Source organism: Dermochelys coriacea, chromosome 2, assembly GCF_009764565.3.
Source record: "Dermochelys coriacea isolate rDerCor1 chromosome 2, rDerCor1.pri.v4, whole genome shotgun sequence".
Lineage (NCBI taxonomy): Eukaryota > Metazoa > Chordata > Testudines > Dermochelyidae > Dermochelys > Dermochelys coriacea.
In genome coordinates, this window is record NC_050069.1 from 94,003,246 (window position 1) to 94,022,602 (window position 19,357).

At 41.2% G+C, this 19,357-nt stretch overlaps 1 protein-coding gene across 1 annotated transcript; it reads right to left on the bottom strand.

The window, feature by feature from the left end:
- Positions 1–17,042: 17,042 nt before the first annotated feature.
- On the bottom strand, positions 17,043–18,935 carry MC2R (melanocortin 2 receptor). The gene is made up of 2 exons (XM_038391928.2): positions 17,983–18,935; position 17,043 (listed from the first exon to the last, which is right to left on the bottom strand). Coding segments are annotated over exons 1-2 (954 nt in total).
- Between the last annotated feature and the right edge of the window lie 422 nt (positions 18,936–19,357).

The window sequence follows — 19,357 nt, forward strand, 5'->3', positions numbered from 1 at the left end:
ATCTACCTCTGGAGGAGGGAGGGCAGGGCCTAAAATGTCTGTTCACTCAGGTCCATGTCTTCCACCTCCAGACCCTGCAGAGGCTCCTTTATGGTGCAGGTAGTCCGGCGTGGAGCATACTGGCACACGCCTTCCTGCACCGCTTCCGAGGGCTCCGATACGACCGGCAGCTCCTTTATCTCCATCCGAGAGGTCTTCCGCGAGTCCTCTCTGGGCTGCCAGTCTTCTACCAGGACCTCCTCCGGACCTGGAAACTCTTTACAACGACCAGGTCCGTGGCGGCCACCGAGGGGGCAGATCTCCTCGCGGAGCCCCTGCTACACAACCCCCAGGTCCGTGTGCAGGTGGCGGAGTCCCGCTCTGTGCGCCAGAGGTTAGTCCTGGCAGAGGTCACAAGAGTCGGAGACCCCCTGGACTACGACCGGGGAGACTGGCTGGATCCCCTGACGCTCGCTCAGTGCATGGGGCTTTCCAGACCTTGTACTCCCCGACGCATACTTCAGGAGGTGAAGGCCACTTTGCCGCCCGCTGCTCAGGTTCATCTCGACTGGGTCCTGCACCAGGGCACGCCCCGCCCACCCGCTACCCAAGGCCCGCCGGACCTTTTAATTGGACCCCTGCCCTGTGGACCCAACTGACCCCTTCTCCGCTTCACTAGAAGCTGGCTGCACGAGATGCAGCCGGTCTGCTTTCAAACCGCGCCAAGAAAACATCTCTACACGCTCGTGCTCCACACCCTTCATGCCTGCACCCTCGTGTCCCGCCCCGATAGAAAATGGCAGGACCTCCTGCCACCTTTGGAGGGTGAGGAGCCCCGGTGGGCCAGCCTATATTCCACCTTAGTCCCAAGGCCCGCCGGGGATGTCAGTTGGTGGCTCCTTCATGGAGCCATGAGCACGGGCATGTACTTGGTGCAGTTCACTTCAATCCCAGACACCTTCCCCTTTTGCGGCGTGAGGGATACCCTGGCACATGTATACCTGGAGTGTGCCAGGCTGCAGCCCCTATTCCGGCTCCTCACCAATATTTTATTACGTTTTTGGTTGCACTTCTCCCCTCACCTTCTCATTTATGCACTCCCTATCCATGGCCCCACAAAGTCACGGGATCTCCTGGTCAACCTCCTCCTGGCCCTAGCTAAAATGGCCATCTACAAAACCAGAGTGAGGAGGTTGGCCGATGGAGTCTCCTGTGACTGTGGGGCCTATTTCCGATCCTCAGTCTGTTCACGTATCCGGGCAGAGTTCCTCTGGGTGGCGTCCTCTGACTCCCTTGACGCCTTTGAGGACAGTGGGCGCTGTCCGGGGTTCTCTGCTCGGTGTCCCCGTCCGGTTCCCTTCGTTTGACCCTTTGACCGCACTCCTGTCCCTGTTATTTTATTAGTTGTCCCCTGGAATTTTTTGGGTATCTAGGTCCTGTGGATCCCCCTTTTAGGCTGGGGGGGATCCTTTAGCAGTGGACGGGCTTCGCCCGCCCACTTCCCGGATCCCAATAAGACTACTTTTCTATAGTCATCTGGCCTCGCCCCGTCACAGAACATACAATGGCATTTTGACAGGATAGAATAGACGTGGATTATTCTTGTGTAGTCTGATGAATCTATAATGAGACAGGTCTTCTAATGGGAAAGTTATACACCTGCCTGCAAGGGTGTGACACAAATGCTGGTGCCAGTGCAAAAATGCACTTGAAATGAAATTCCAGGTAGCCCATTCAATTCTCTCTTTTGCTTTTATCTGGAACTGAATGCTAGTATTTATCTTTACAGAGTACCAACAGTTTGTCCCATGGAATCCTCAATTACTCACTGTAGCTAGCCACAAAAAAAAAAGCTAAAGTTTGCTTCCCTGTCAGCACCGATCTCTAACTGTATCTCTGTGTGAGGGGGCTAATCACAAAGCAGTCCAGCTCTTTATAATAACTGTAGTCAGGTTTGTTTTTCTGCTCTCATCAAAACCTTTAGTTACATAACTGCTAAGGTTGGCAGGGCTCTGCTAATCAACCTTTGTCCCCAGGATTGCCAGTTCCCTTTTACTGTTTTCACTAGATTTGCAAAATTAATGTTTGCCACTTGCCTAATGTAGAGGAAAATATGCTATTTTCACAGGTATGGGGAAAATGATTTTCATTTCAACCTCAGGCTTTTTATAAAAATAGAAGATGGCTTTTGCCAGCAGAAAAAAAAAATCATTTCTTTGCAGAAATGTGTTTGACTTAACTGGGGAAGAGGTGAATTTGCAACTAAAGCAAATATATGCAGAATCAAGACTTTGTTCAGAAAGTAGAATTTCATCATTTTCAGGAAGTATTAACATTAATTATAATAATTGCATTTGCTGAAAAGAGATACTAAATGGCACAGTCTCAGCTACCAGGGTGATGAGCATAGTACAAATATCTGGACTCAATCTGACTTCACTAAACAGACAAATAGATATCAAATCAGTAAATACTCAGGAAGTGAAAAAGCTAGTATGCTGAAGAGTGCCACTCACCACTGGTGCACCCTCTCATAGCTCGGTGTGACTCAGCAGGCTTTTAACTTGTCTAGTGCCCCATACTGTCAGTGTATCCAGTCCTGCAGTGGTCTTTTTTTTCCTCCATAACTCAGCCCTCCTTAAGTCAACCTCTTCAGGGCTAACAGAACATCCAGCAAACAAGAGTCCAAATGCCTTACAAAAAGGTTTTCAATTTTGGGCTCCATGGTCCTCACACCTTTTCCTCAGGGCTGTCTGCCATTCTTATCCCTTTCTCAGGCCCTCACACCACCTCATCAGCAGCTGGTAGGAGAACCTAGGCCCTCCCACTACACCAAGTTCCAGTTTAGAGATCTATAACCAGCAGCCAAGGTCTGTTCTACTTCCTTGCTACCACCTCTCAACTTCTTCATACCCAGCATCTCTCAGGTTTTCCCACAACATCTCTATATTCACCCTTCTTTCAGGGCAAGGGCTCTCAGGGCTCTCCCCTAGAAACTCCTAACAAACTCCAAAACCATATCATATAAACATAAGCACATGTCTACCCTCCTAGTTCTTGACCTTATATCCTTCTCAACTTTCTTCTCCCCAGAGGTCCAGATCCTGCCATTTTGACATGGTGTTCCCATCAGAGCCTCCTCCCACACCGGTAGCTGCTCTCTGTTTCCCCTAGCCTCCTATTAGATTTCTCTACTAGGCTACTTTCTTGATTCTGCTGGTCTCTCTAATCCCAGTGTGCAAGTTCCTCCCTCCAGGCCCCTCCTGCTGTAAACTATCTCTGTTTATAGTTCTCTTCAAGCCCCTCCTTAGCTGGGCTTCATCATTTAAGCCTGGCCCACCCTCCAGGTGAAGCCTGATATGCTAATTGGCCTCTCAGGCCAACATTAACTGATTGCATGCATGTATGGGGTATGTACCCCATCACAGGCCATCTCAGAGGTCTAAAGAGGCCTGGGCCACTTCCAGCTTTTGAGGCCCCTAGCCACAATAAAAATAAAAAATTACAACTCATGAAAACAAAATAAGGGACCAAAAAAAGAATGAGACATAATTTGAATATTTTTTATTTAACAAATGCTTTTCTAGCCTTTTTCTGTGCAAATGCACTAATTATGGAGGAAAAAAATCTAGCTTTCGTGTGCATAAAAACAAGCTGCGAAAATTAAGTGCCAAAAAATTAACAAGTGTCTAAATTTGAGGACCCTTTGAGCTTGAGGCCCTGGCCAAATGGCCCTCCTAGTCTCCTCTCTGATTGGCCCTGCCCCATCATATAGTAGTTTTCTGCTGACTTTGGCTAGAGGGAGATTTAATGAATCCCAGGATAGTGGAACTGAAGAGTTTATTTATTTATTTATTTATTTTTTGCTGAAAGACAAATAACTTATTCCCCAGGTGATCTCTCCCTCCCTTTCCCTATCTTTATTAGTGAGCCAGTCTGTGATCATTTCTTTAATTGTTAGGAAAATTGATTGTTTCCTAATTAAGATTTCATGAATGTCACTTGGCTAATTACCATGATTGGTTTACTTCTACTTGCATAAAGACATGCTGCTGAAAACTGTGATAAGGAATTTCTAGAGCTCAGGATAAAGACAATTTAATTACACAATTTAGAGCCACAGGCAATAATTAGTGAAAGAAACAGGCCTATGGTGACACGGTGAGAGGCATAAAATTATGTGCTTCTTGAGGTGCAACCTGTGTGTTTTTTTCTGCTCCACCAAACCAAATGTTTTCATAACTAATGACTACATGGCTTGTGAATCCATCCTCTCCTATCCAGGAGCTCCTATTCATGGTGGCTCAGCAGTAATGGTGGGTTACTCTCTGGTAAATAAGTTAAAACATTGTTCAGAAAGTCTATAACAAAGGGAGATGGGGAATTAAAGGGCATGGGTAAGGGATAGATGACAGCAATTTTCTCACTCTCCAGCCTGTTCTATGGTCAGCAATTCTCCTTCTAGTACTGACTTAAAAGTTTCTCATTTATCTAATAATCCAGTACATTGCTAGTGTCCCTAGGTTATAATAAAATATTGTATCCAGAAAGTTCAGATTCTCCCACCCTGCATTTTGACTCTTATTTCAACATTTGGACCAAGTAATTCTTTAGACCTATTGCTGACTTCCCATAACCATCATGTTTCTTGACCTCACTATCAAAGCCTTGGACATCATTTCCAACTTCACATGTCCGCTCTTATTTCTTGGTTACTTCCTCCTCTAAAATGTACTCTTCTTCTGCAAAGTCTTAGCAATGACTTCTAAAGAGTCCTACAGCATCTTGAAGTCTTACCAGTACCTGATGTACCATGGTTCTGAACTGTTTTGTTTATGCCTGCATTGCCAGCTGTAGCTTGTAAGCCTCTTTGGGCATTCAGCATCTCCTTGTTTGTTCTCTGTCAGTTAATCTATCATGTTCTTGAGGTAATGGCACCTCTCTTAGGTCTCAGGTCTCCAGCTGTCACATTTCTTGAGGCAGAGTCCTACGACTCGCTCTGCCAGGTATTTAAGCTGTGCTTCCTCCTGCAGTTCACTGTGATCACTTTAGCACAGTGGTTCTCAAACTTTTGTACTGGTGATCCCTTTCACATAGCAAACCTCTGTGTGTGACCCCCCTTTTAAATTAAAAACATTTTTTTACATATTTACATACATTTTACATACCATTATAAATGCTGGAGGCAAAGTGGGGTTTGGGGTGGAGGCTGACAGGTCACGACCCCCTATGTAATAACCTCGTGACCCTCTGAGAGGTCCCAACTCCCAGTTTGAGAACCCCTGCTTTAGCAGGTCTGACTTTAGTTCAGTACTAGCAGTCCTGCTTTCTCTGGGGCAATGACAGGGTTAACCAGTGACCAGTCAGCCTTCATAAAGAAAAGCATTATTTATTCTGAACAAAAGCATTTATAAAAAAAAATCTATAAAACAACAATCAGCTTACATGCATGTCGGACTTACCAGGTGTCATCCATCTGCCACATGGAGACCCTGACAGGTTTAAAGGTACTTCAAATCCTCAGAGACCTGTCCCTCTCAATACAGTCTCTTTCTCCCCATGTCAGGGTGGTCACTTCTATAAATTTTTAGTTCTTTGTTTGCCAGCCTCCTAAACTAGTTAAACCAGTATGTAAAATTTCACCCAACGGGTTGAGGCCTCTCTGGACTTGTTACTTGCCTAAGGATTTGCACTAGTTACCCCGAGAGATTTTAGTTCCTGCAAGAACCTCCTATGACGCCCCTAGGGAGCCATAATATAATCCCTAACCCATAAATATACATACAACATTTATAATGTTAATATGTAATCCTTTTTCTAGGTGTTATTGGCAGCAATGAGTGTCAGGTTCAGTTATCTAGGAATTCCTTCCGAAAATTTAAACAACACCATCTCAAACTACCATCCAGAAACCTGGGAAAATTAAATTACCTCCCGTGGGTGCCCCAACATGCAGTACTTCCCCATTCATAGGCACTGAGTTTACGGGTTTAAAAGAAAGCACTTTATTGGAAGGGAAAAGGAGGACAAGGAATCAACTTGAGAAAGCCAGAAATTAATAAGTTAGTTACCAATATCTATTAGGTAGTTCCCTTCCTCTCTCGTGGTTGTCTTAACAATAGCCCCAACCTCAATCCTCCTCTTGCAGTTGTGAATGGCTGGTGCCTTCTAGTCCCTTCCATCCTCCGCAGCTTCCCCACTTGTCCAGGGTTGGAGGAGTCCAAGAATTCTACCAGGTCAGTCTCCAGCTCCTAAGAGAAGTGTTGCCTGAGGTGCTCTGGGGGCTGTGTCACCGAAGTGATTTCACCTTTGAGTGCTAGGTAGGGAGCCCACATTGGAACCCATCAGGTAAACTACTGCTCTCTGTGGCTTCCGAGCAAGCCACCCAGCTCTCTCACCTGCCTCAGTTTAGCTGTATCCGTCCCCTCAAAGCCATCCCCTGTCTCAAAGCTACTTCTGTGCTGAGTTTTTGGTATATAGGGCTCTTTATAGCATTTCTCTTCAGTCTTGTCCAGGCTTCCTTATCCAGCTGTGCTTGGCTGTTGTCTCGGTCAGAGTGCCTGAAGTGAGGGGCCACATTTGGTGCAGCTCTTATCCTTTCATTTCCCAACAGGGCGAATAGCAGTTTAGAGCCCCCAAACTCAAAAAAACATAACTGTATTTTAATCAAACTGTCAAATACTGCCACAAACTGTCACAACTGTATTTTAATCAAACTGTCACATGGCCTATTCAATCATTTCCCCTTGTTCACCAATATGCTGGCAGCTTCTTCCACCATGGAGCCTCTGCCCATCTGGAGTCCTCAAGCAGTTCTGGGCCACTCTTTTCCTTATTCAGCCACAAGTGCCAACAGTGAACTCTCTACTCTATAGGGCTTCAGACCACAAGGCCTACAGACTATTCCATGTGTCCATAACATCTCTCACAATGGTCACGAAATAGGAATTAGGACTGCAGTATTTCTTACCATTTTACTGGTGCTATGAATATTGTAAACCATTTTTTAAAGCCTAAGACAAAGGATGTAAAATGCCTGAAACCAGCCAGTCTCAGTGGTGGCAGATGACAGAACAAGGAGCAATGGTCTCAAGTTGCAGTGGGGGAGGTCTAGGTTGGATATTAGGAAAAACTGTTTCATGAGGAGGGGGGTGAAGAACTGGAATGGGTTACCTAGGGAGGTGGTGGAATTTCCATCCTTAGAGGTTTTTAAGGCCCGGCCTGACAAAGCCCTAACTAGGATGATTTAGTTGGGGTTGGTCCTGCTTTGAGCAGGGGGTTGGACTAGATGACCTCCTGAGGTCCCTTCTAACCCTAATCTTTTATGATACAGTTAAGAGATCTATGCATATATTATAGTTAATTTGCTCCCTCATGAAAAACTGCTTGAAACCCCATAATTTGAAGGTGTCACTCTTTCTCTAGTTTCAGCTTCAATGTTCTATTGCAGCAGCTCTCAAATGAAGAGCTCTCAAAATGCTACCTGTAGAGATTGTATCTTAAGCTATTTTAAAGGGGAAGCAATTAAAGTAAAGCACAGCACTACACAGGAGATCACTATTGCTACTGCATCACTACAGCAGCATCAAATAGTAAAGAAAGTTACTAAATCTTGGTGGAAAACCCAGGTGATTTAAACAAGTGCCTAGAAACAGCAAGTATGAAATAAATTAATTGACTAGGATGCAAATTATAGTTAATAGTTTTCTGCCTTCACCCTCCCGCCTCACATACAGTATTCAGGGATGAACTAGGAATGGGTTTTGGTTTGGAGACAAGGCCAAGTCAAAAGAGATTATGCAGCTCTAAGGGATTAGGTCATTACTGGTCCTCCTTCATGTCATCTTTGGAGAGGCTTCCCCCACTCATTAGACTTTAGCAGCTGTTCCATGCAAATGGGAGAGCCTTTACAAAAAGAGTGCAAGCTTCCTTGCTCTCTCTCTCCCATGCACAGAGAGGCTATTTACACCTTCACTTCCAGGCACCCATAGCTACAATCTGGCCCTTAGTGTAGTTACTTTTTGTGTCCATCTACTCTTGTCTTTGCTTTTTGACTTTGTTATTTGTGTTTTAATTTTCTTCAAGAGTAAGTTGTCAGCTGTGTAACCCTTACAGTAGTTTTATGTGTTGAAATTACTGCAATTATTTACATAAACCAAACAATCGTGGAGGTACTCTCGACCACTGAAGCCAACTGTAGGGGTGGGCAATTATGAAATCCTCTCCACTCACCCCACTGTTAATGTTAACACCATCACCATGGTGTCACTCAAACCCTTAACCTAAGAGTTAGCTCATGATTTTATCCTTCCTCTTTCCCCAAACATCCAGACAAGAGCTTCAAAAATCTTGCTGGTTGTTTCTCCCTGGCACAACTTGAAGTCAAAAGTTTTGTGGGAGGGAGGGCATGGCACAGGGAAGGGAGCTCAGAACCTCTGGAAATTCATGCCTTCTGTGTCTAAAGCTGGGCTTCCAAAAACTGACACACCCAAAATCAAGGTACTTCTTACAGCTTTTAAGGCCAGAAGAAACAATTATAATTATCTTATCTGACGCCCTGTATAACACAACTTCAAACTGTAATTACTGCCTCATTTCCATATCTTGTGGTTGAACTAGAGTATATTTTTAGAAAGGCATTCAACCTTGATTTAAAGAATTAAGGTGATGGAGAATCCACCACATCCTTTGGTAAGTTGTTCCACTGTTAATTTCTCTAAATACATAATTGTACCGTATATCTAGCCTGAATCTATCTAGCTTCAGCTACCAGCCATTGGCTCTCATAATGCCTATGTCTGCTAGATTAAAGAGCCCTCTGTCATCAGAAATCTTCTCCTCATATTGGTACCTGTAGGCCACTATCAAGTCATCTCAACCTTCTCTTTGATAGGCTTAGACAGCTTCCTAAGTCTCTCACTGGAAAGCAGGTTTTCCAGATCTTGAATTATTCTTGTAGCTCTTTCCTGAACATTATCCAATTTTTCAATATCGTTATTGAAGTGCTGACATGAACAATTCTATATACAGAGATAATTCCACTTCCCTACTGCTACTTGATATTCTGACATGAATATTTGGCCCTAGATATTTCAGAGGACATCACTTCTGTCCTCAGAGTTACATGAACTAAATGGGAGGTTGCTTTTCAAAAATCAGGCCCTGCGTTAGCAACAAAATATATAATATGAGGAAATGAAATAACAAAATAAAAAAAAATTCTTCAGATACCAAAGAAACTCAAAAGCCTCTGTGAATTCTATGGATATAATTTAACATACTTATATTTTTTCTCCTTTTCATATGTTATTTTTGTTCTTTACTGAAATGCTGTAAATAACCTAACAGCAAATAGAAAAATAATTTGAAATAAACTGCATTTTTAAGGATGCAGCTCTGAGTCCTTCAATCTAGCTAATGGCATAACAATATGAAATCTTGGCTAACAAAGCTTAATTAAAAAAATCTAAAACTCAAAACCAGAGAGAATAATGAACAAACCTTGATCTTACCATACAGAGTGAAAAAAAAAAAAAGAGGATCTGGACCAAAAAATAGAATAAAGCTTCAGAGGGGCAAGTTGGGAAAAGAATAGACACAAATGCATTGTAAGAGATTTGGGGAGACAATTGTAAAGGGCAGAGAAAGACTCCTATTGTAGATAGGGGAAAGGGGGAAAAAAATCAGAGAAAAATACAAAAGATAGTATACCATAATAGCCTGCAGCTGCTGAAAGTCTGGGGGAAAAGTCTGTAAAAATAGTCAGGACTTCAGCTAACTCGCAAGTTGACGGGCTTGAACCAAAAACCTGCTACTGAACTCTCCTACATTGAGCTGTTTTCAATTTACATCCAAATATCCCAGCTTCAACCCATTTCTAGTTTTTAATTAAAAAAATGTGACAGAAGTTGTGTCAAAGGGTGCTCAGGACTGACGTATGCCCTTTGCGTTGTGGGTCTGGCCATTTTGCTCCTACTCCTGTTTCTTACAGCTGCACTTCTGCTGCTGAAAGAAGGCACTGCTTGAATGGAGCTAACATTCCATCCCCACCTTGCTTTTCCTACCAAGATCTAAATTCCGCACCAGCTCAGTTGCTATTCTTCACATTACCTGTCCTGAGAAACTAGATGCTCACCACTAAACATCTGCCTGTTCCAACCCAGAGGTGGCTGCATTTTGGTAATGGTGACGTGGTTCATATGCACCCACGGGCTCTGATCCTGCACATAGATGCAGAGCTGAGAGCAATTGTGTGTAGAAGCATAGTATGTTAGAGATACACTAAAGGGTGGTTAGCACACTAGATTTCTCTAATGAAGATGAGGCCTCAGAATAACAATGGTGAGCTTTTTGGAGCAGAAACCTACAAATAAGACAGTCTCCTAGTTCACTGCAGAAAAACCAAGAATATCTCAGATACACAAATGGACAGCTTCTGTGCTCTCCAGGGTTTATTATCCAGAGCTGAAAAAAGACAACGAATGAAGGGATTAATCAATGAACAGTAAAGAATTTTCTCAACCTGAATCTGGTATGAAGAAATGCTTCTAAAAAACTCTCAGTCATTTTGACATTTCTTTACCTCTGGCACAAAAATATTAACATAAAAAGTATCATTAAAGCTGTAGCTCACGAAAGCTTATGCTCTAATAAATTTGTTAGTCTCTAAGGTGCCACAAGTACTCCTTTTCTTAATGGAACACATGTACTTCAGACCCGCTGAGTCTTATTTCTGAATTTTATTCTGGGAAACAATTTCACAACATTCCCAGGTGGTAAGAAAGATTCTTTGTACCAAAGATTTTGTCATTCTAATTACATCAGCATGGGCCAGGAGGGAGAGCAGATTTAATTCAAATAGCCATGGAAGATCCCTCCTCCTTCCCCTCCTCTTTACCATCTTCTTCCTTCAAGGGAGCATTAGCCATCCCATCCACCAAATCCACAAGTTGATGGGCTGGGTTTTGAAACGTTAACCACAAGCGAATTATGATAACTCAATAGCAGTGAATCTAATGTACATTAATGTAATTAGGTTGTAGGATGGTTATAAAACACTCTATACAGTCCATTATTAGACTAGTCCCAGGGACCTCATCATTTGGATTTCAAATGAACATGCAGTAATTTGAATATTAGGCTTTTTTTTTCAATTCTGATATTTTATTCAGCTAGATTTTAATAATGTTAGGATAAAGACATGTTATATTAACAGGGAGCAGGTTTTGAAGAGGCATTTGTACAGCGATCACTGATGAATCATTTTGAAATAACTGAATATACTCCAAAGGTGAGAGGAATTAAAAAAATACCAGAACCTACATGTGTGCTAATAAGCTTAACAGGCATCCCACCCTACATATTTTATTTTTGGCTACAAGTTCCTCAGTGCTTCAGCTCATAACAAGCACAGAGTGGCCAAGTTCTTCCAATCCTCACCTAAGAATTGGGGCCCTATGTAGAACAAGGGTCCTGTCGCTTTGCTGGATCAAGAAGGAGGCCCTGAGTCAGTTTAAAAACTAGGCTTTTATCCCAAAGCCTTCTATTTGTCTATTGTTCTGGGGAGAATTCAGTTTGAACTAGTGTATGTGTGTCTCCCCATGGGGGTTGCTTCAAAGGCTGATAATGGAGGCAGTTCATTAGCAACCACCATCCCTCCTAAAAAAGGTACATACAATGGCACAACACCACATAATTACATAATTACATTTTTAATGTAACATACCCCAAAGGTATTAACTCTAATCCAATACAATTATAGTTCATCTTAATTCCATAAGGTTTGTTCAGCATATTATCAGTCTGTCACAGTGAGGAATAGCTATTGTGCTTTAAATTCACACCCTAACTTAGTCCATACTAACTTCCCTGTGTAGACAAGCTCTAAGCTGTAGATATCTATGTACTACTGTAGATATCTTGTAAGGTGCTGACCACTTTATTTATAAATACTATGTAGATCAGGGATTGGCGACCTTTGGCACGCGGCCCAGCAGAGTAAGCTCCCTGCTGGGCCGGCTGGTTTGTTTACATGCCACGTCTGCAGGTTCGGCCGATTGCAGCTCCCACTGGCCGTGGTTCACTGTCCCAAGCCACTGTCCCAAGCCAATGGGGGCTGCGGGAAGCAGCGGTCAGCACATCAATTTTGGAATTGAACAGATGTGGCATTCAAAAGGTGTTGTGTTACATACAGAAACACAGAGAAATGCTGTTGAGTGCCAACTAGGCCAATTAAGAATGAATGGACTGATGCAACAGTTAAAAGAAAGATCCAGATATTGGCATTTAGGAATTGGGTTTTAGTACTGGACATTGGGGAGCTGAATATGAAATTACACTGATGGTAACAGTAAGTACATTATGTAATCACTTGGAGGTCTAACCTATTGGTGCCTGACTTGCATTGTTGAATAACTCAGAAAATCAGCTCTTGAAATTCTGTACTGCGTACATATGGACTAACCAATTCTGAAAGCTAAAGAGTGATATATTTTGCCATGAGCTGGAGTTCAAGATCTTGATGTTAGATCAATATTTTGTGGGGACTTGGGGACAAAGATGCCTTTAAGAAGCTGGCTTGAACTGAATGTTCTCCAGATTGGTACCACAAGTCATCCTCCTTGAATAAGGAACTCACAAGAGTTTTGTGTTCTCCCTCTAGCCTTACTGAGGAGAATAGGAATAGCGAAAATGAATATCTGCCCAAGAATGACTTCTATTGTTAGCGTATTGCTTTTCCAGGTCTTTCCCTCACTCTTTGCTCTAATAAATAGGCATATCATGCAATTTGTATGGGTTTGTCCAGAATTACAGGAATTGTTTTTATTAGAAAGAATGTCTGCAATGTCTGTGGAAAATTCAGAATTACTTCCACCTGGATTGTAAATGCTTCCTAGAATGAAGTTTTTTGAGTTGAAACGATCTTCAAGAGGAACACATCTTCCTTCAGGATGAGAGCAAGACTGTATACATTGAAAAGTTATTCTTTTATGAATTAAGATGGATGTGCCTCAGTCTTTAGAATTCAATGATGAATGATACACGGTACCTACCCACATTGTCTTGATTCTATCTGCATCTATTTCTGCTAGATGAGACTCCTGCGATAAAGCTATTTGACACTTTTTTGATCTTTTGGCAGGTTAAGTCCCCTCACGTTCCAGGAACACATTCTAAGAAAAATCATGGCATAGTTTTAAAAGATCACCTTATTCTAAAGACACATTTCCCCATTGATATTATAAAAATCATACCTCTAGGACATGGTCCGTATTTATGTATATTATCTATTGGTTAGTTTTGAATGAATTTATGCCTTCAATTGGGCCTTTTTAGGGTGTCAGGTATATAAACAGACTTATAGTTAAATATCATGTGTCTTTCAAAGTATAAGAGAAAACAAAACAAAAATAAAATACTTAAAACAAGCCAGTGTGGGCACATTCAGATCCCTGATGGCTTCAACTCCATCTGCTCCTCCCCTCCCTATGTTATCTAATAATAGTCTAAACATCTCGAAACACAACTGTATTTTAAGTCAGATATTACTCTGTAAATACCTTTGGGTATTCCAAGAACACACATAATATATGCCAACATGCAGAAGTTTTTATGTATACAACAGAAGTTTTCATGTGTACATACATACACATATGTATATCATATACATGCAGACTCATAACATAGAAATTTACTATTGATTTGACAAAATCAAATATAAATTAGCACAAAATCTAAATATGAAAAATAAATTTCAGATTCATAGTATGTCAAATGCCCTGCAAGAATTGAATAACTAGTGCTATTTAAGATTTAGGTTCTGGTCTACTTTACATGTCAAGAGAATTTACTGTTCCAAGGGACTTGTGGTTACCATAACTCAATCCACCAGCGGCTGAGCTAGTGAAGAGAATCTGTCTAGCAGTGCAAGTTGTGTTGATTAGTGCAGATAATCCTTCAATCAGTAGATGGTGCTCTGTCCCCCAGATTAGTGTTAAACCTATGCACTGCAGTGGTATGCAAATGATGTTACTGCTCAGTTCCAAAGGAGATTAAGAGAAGAATTCAGTTTAGTTAGTTAACTGCTAGGTGTTGGAAGATTATATAAGTGAATATTACCATATTTACAAAGATACACAGGAAAACAAACCCATTTTTAAACTTGCTGAGGTATGCATTTTATGATAAAAAAACCCCATCCTGCTATTTTTGTTTGTATTTATCAAACCTGGTCTTAGTCTTTGAAGTGTCTGACAAGCTTCAGAGGAGGTTTTGCAAAATCTTCTCAAGTCTGCTAAATCCATTGTGAAGGTGTATGGGTACTTGATGGATCTGATGTTGGTCTCCCTCAGGATTTGCTTTATGCCATTGAATGCAGGCCTCTTTTTTTGCGTTTAGCTGAGAAGTCAGAAAAAAGAGAAACTTTATGGCCTTTATACATCACGATTTCAGCTTTTCTGGCAGCTTCCATTAACCTTACTTAAACATTGAACTTCAGCAGCTTGAAGATGATAAGGTCTGGACTTGTCAGACTCCAGTCTTCACGTAAAATTTGATGAGCTCTTTCAATATTAAATGGGGGCTGCTGGAGATCCAAATTAAATATGTTAAATTAAATATATGTCAGGGAGCAATTTCTGAAGAAAGCTAATGATATCTTCTCCTCTAGACCCTCACCAATGCCAGTACATAGTTCCTGTTCATGATAAAGGTTTTATCCTGACACTTGTAATCTCATGAATAAAATACTATACAGACAAGCAGGAGGAGCCACTTTCAGTGGGCTCCTGATGTGTGTGTTGTTTCTGGAATCTGATACTTGGGACAGACTTCATCCATGCTCTTCTAATGGGGAATTCGCTGTAGTCTCAGCTTCCAAAACCACATTATCAGTTTTTGTGGGCAGCCAAGCTGAGATGCTAGTTCTCTAATGGATCATCTGAGAAGGTATATGTCAATATTGCCCCAATATGTAAGCACTAGCAGCAGTGACCATGGGTATGCTAAGACAGGAGCAGTAAAAAAAGATTCTTTTCAAATCTAAAACCATTAAATCATACTCTGTTGACCACTGAAATGGTTTCCCTTTCTTGTTCAACCTATGCAATGGTTCCACAAGATTGGCAACCCCCCCCCAATAAACCTTCTATTATACAAAACTCTGCATATCTGAGAGTGTCTGAGGAAGTAGCCAGTTCTGCACAGCCTCCAATTTCATTTTGTCAATGGAAATTCCCTCCAATGAGTGTGTGCCTGAGATGGATTAATTTTTTTTGGGGCAACTCAGATTTCTTTGGGTTCAACTTTAGACCATTGGTATATGTAGCAAAAGTTCAAAGGTTTTAACATGCACTAAGATATCATAACAATCAGGCTGCAAGGCATCCCATGCAATATCTGCTCCATAACCTCTCAAACGTGGCCAGCACATTGCACAAGCCATTCCTTCAGATTGTCACAGGCCTTGCCCTACTGTGAAAGCAGTTATCCCCTGTCTTTTGCCTCTGCTTTCACTTGTCAATACCCACTTTTAATATACAGTATGGAAAACCAGACCAAACCCATTACAGCATCTAAGGTATCATCTATTCATGGTAATAGAATCTGATACTGCTATGTGGACTATAGAAAATGAAATCATTTTAAAGGATTCTTACCTATCTTTTTTTTTCTTCATCAGAACTATGGGTGAGACCCAAGGTTTTGTAGCCAATTTGTTTACATACCAGAATTTAACTAAACGGCTTCCCTTAATTTTTGCATTATTGCCAATTTTCCTTGTTTTACAAACCAAATTTAACAATTTTTCCAACTGTTCAAGAATGTCATGAACCACATTAGGATTCCCTTTTCCATCATATATATTAGATATAAATCTGTACTCACAAGGCTCCTGGTGGATCCCACTAGTGGCTGCTGCTTTTTCTGTTGGTCTGCTGCAAGGAAAGGTTCAATGTCTGAGGCAAATCTGACAGCCCAAGGATCTTTGGCCTCCTTTCTCTGATCTTGATCTTCAAGTCCCAATCCAAGTGTGTATCTATAAATTAGCTCATCACTGATTTTTGCAGATATGTCAGGAGTACAGGTTCCCTCAGTTCCTCTGCCACTTCAAATAAGGTTTCTTCTTTCCTTCTCCTTCTAGCTCTTAGCTGTGTCCTGGCCATCTCAGATTGATGGCTACCTCTGAACTGCATATCAAAAGCTTGTACCAGATATAGATCAAGTAATCTCTTTTCTAGGGGTAAGTTCTGCAGTACAATCAGTGCTGGGCCACTTCGTGCCTGGAACCCTGCCTTTTGTCCATCTCCCCAGCATTCATTTAGGCTATGGTACTGAACTGAGCCAAATAAGCCTCTTTTAGAGAACTTTGCCCCTTCTCAAATAATACAAAAGCCTACTGTCTATGAGGGGAATCCCACCTCTTCTATCTGGGCCTGCATGGGTTACAAACAGGTTAGATGTTGTAACTGTCCTGTCTTACACAGGTTTTGTGGCTGGTCTGATTCCCTATTCAGGCAGATGACTTCCACTCTGGTCTGTGATTCTTTGAATTCCTGCTCCAGATGATTTTTTAGCTTAAGTTCTTGCTGCAATTGATCTCTGTTAGCAAGTTCCAAGTTGGCCAAAGCTTTCTAGGTCACCATTATTTCCTGGTCCAAGGTAATGAGGTTGCTGGTCATCTCACTGAACCAGCTTACCAGTTCAAACAGAGAGTTTTGTGGTTGGGCTTCCAAATTTGCCTGGATGCTTTTTGGCTGCTAACCCAACAATAATTTTATCTTTGACTGCCGGTAATCTCTCAGTCACTTCCGGGAAACTTCCAGATATTTCTTTAATTCCTTTTGTGAAATCTCCAGCTTTTGCTTAATTCTTGTTTTTGGTCTTGTTTTAATTCCATATGGTCACCTTTGATTTCTGTGAGCACCTCTCATTTGTTCCAGTTTACTTCAACCGGAATACCAGCTCACAATTTCCCTCCATAGAGACTTTATACCACTACTGACACCAGAGTTATCCCTTTAGCTCAAGTAGATAGCCAATATTTGGGGCCTTGCTGAGTTCTTTCTATTAGGAGGAGAAACTGATTACATGAATCATGTATTTCTTTTGTGCAATCTTGTTTATTTATAAAGAATGCACATAAAGTCCAGTTAGTCTGCAAGAAGGGTGATTAGTACACCTATCAGCTTTAACCAGGTCTGCAATTGATGACAGCCATTAACACCCTCCAGAATAACAGTATTATAGTGATGTGACTGTGACACTATACTTCAGTTAACAATTTAATAACACATGTAATCTTAATCCCTGTTTCCAATTACTATATTTGTCTAAAAATGTCTTTTGGATGAAAAATATTTGCTGCTTGGCGTCAGCCTCCAAATTAAATTTTTGACACTTAAAAAAAAACCTTGCTTGTCTCTTTTTAAATTAGCTATATGTAAAAACAAGAAAATCAAACCAACCAACACCTAACCACATCTGTATGTATTGGTTCACAATAAATATTTTCTTATTCTGAAAACATAATAATAAAGCAGTTTAGAAAAAAATTTAAAGTTAATTTCCCAATTAGCTGACAGGAGAGTTTTATAATATTTTCTCCTTGAATTGAAAGCACTGATTCAATATTCAGTGGCCTAAACTCTGTGGTGCATCTCCATATACTGTACAGGAGTTATTGCAGGGTTGAATTTAGCCTAGTACATTTTCTCAGTTAAGCAGTTGGTTAAGATTTTAATTACTTTTAAGATGGAACAAAGGCTCTCCATTCCCATGATCTTCCTGGTAGCCCTTCTCTACACCTGTTTCAGGTTGAATTCATAGTCCTACTGAGGTCAGTGGGTCTACCCAAAGTGTATTAAAGTAAGAACATGTGGAAGTTTTTTGCAGAATTCTGGTCTTAGTTAGTGTCTATAATTCTGAACATCATTCTTACCATCATTCTTACTGCAAGGCACTGTAGATTTAATTTTACAAACATTTTTCAAATTTGGTACTCACTAATTCCAGTCTGATCTGGTGCAACCGAACATCTTCTTCAATGTACTCCGTAATTCTGGACTTCGGAATGCATAAATCATAGGGTCAATGATGCCATTGCACAAGATGAGTGTAGCATTCAAATGGAAAACGGACATGTAACAAGCACAGTAAGGGTTAAGTGGGCAAAACTTCATGAGGAGGATGTGAAGAAGAAAGGGTCCCCAACAGCAAAGGAAAACACCAAAGAAAATAGTTAATGTAATAGCTCCTTTCAAGTTAACTCTCTGGGGAACTGCACCGGTAGGCAGTGAAGCGATCTTTTTGGCATGAGATCGTGCAAGCAGGAACATGTGGATATAGAGGCATAATATAAAAATTAACATAAAAGGAAACAGAATAGTGAAGGAAATGACTGTAGCTGTTTCATGGGAGAAGATGGTCATAGCAATGCCACTCCCCGCACAGAATGCCCAAATTACTGCCAAGATGATTAAAGCACGATTCAGTGTCATGATGTTATGATATTGTAATGCAAAAAATATAGTTATGTATCGGTCAGCTGCAATGGCTAATAAGCTGAAAACTGACCCCAGCAAAGACAGAACAAATAAAGAATCCATGACATCATCTATCTTGGTCTCAAAGTCTCCACGAGGTGTCAGATACCCCATTTTGCATAAGATGATCAAGATGTTCTCCAAAGTTTTGTACAGACTGACCAACATATCTGAAACTGATAAACTACAGATAAACAAGTACATGGGCAAGTGGAGATGCTTATTCTTGATCACAGCTATAAGGACAAGTAGGTTCTCCAGTATTCCAGCAATGGCAATTGTGAAAAAGACTTCTTCTGGTACTACAACCTGGGTGCAGTCACTGTTCATGGAGAGATTACTGGTATTTTCAAATGAAGGAACATGTGTCTGCCCTAGGAGTCTCATTATTTGAGAAGCACTATCAGGCCTCATTTCTTCCTCTTGTAGAAAAATGTGTAATTACTCAGGCGTGACTGAGAAACTGATCTGTCTTTCGGATAATCTTTTCTTTGGTGAAGCCTTTCTGATTCTATCTTGAGCAATTGTAAGACTTAAGCGAGATGTATTCAGCCACCTATGATAAAATGTATAGAAAAGTAAGTGACAGGAAAATTAATACATCTGTGTGTCAAAATTAAATATTTTGAAGTTCAACCTATGAATTTACTGTGATGGAATGAACATTTTTCATCAGTAAACTGGTTTGGATAAAGTAAGAGTTGTCCTGAGCCTCAGCCCAAACCTCAAAGGAAAATGAAATGTTAACTCCTTTTTAGGCTGACTAAAGATAAGTATATTTCCCTTCTTATTTGGCCTCCTATATTTGCTGAAATCGATCCCAGACTCCCTGAATG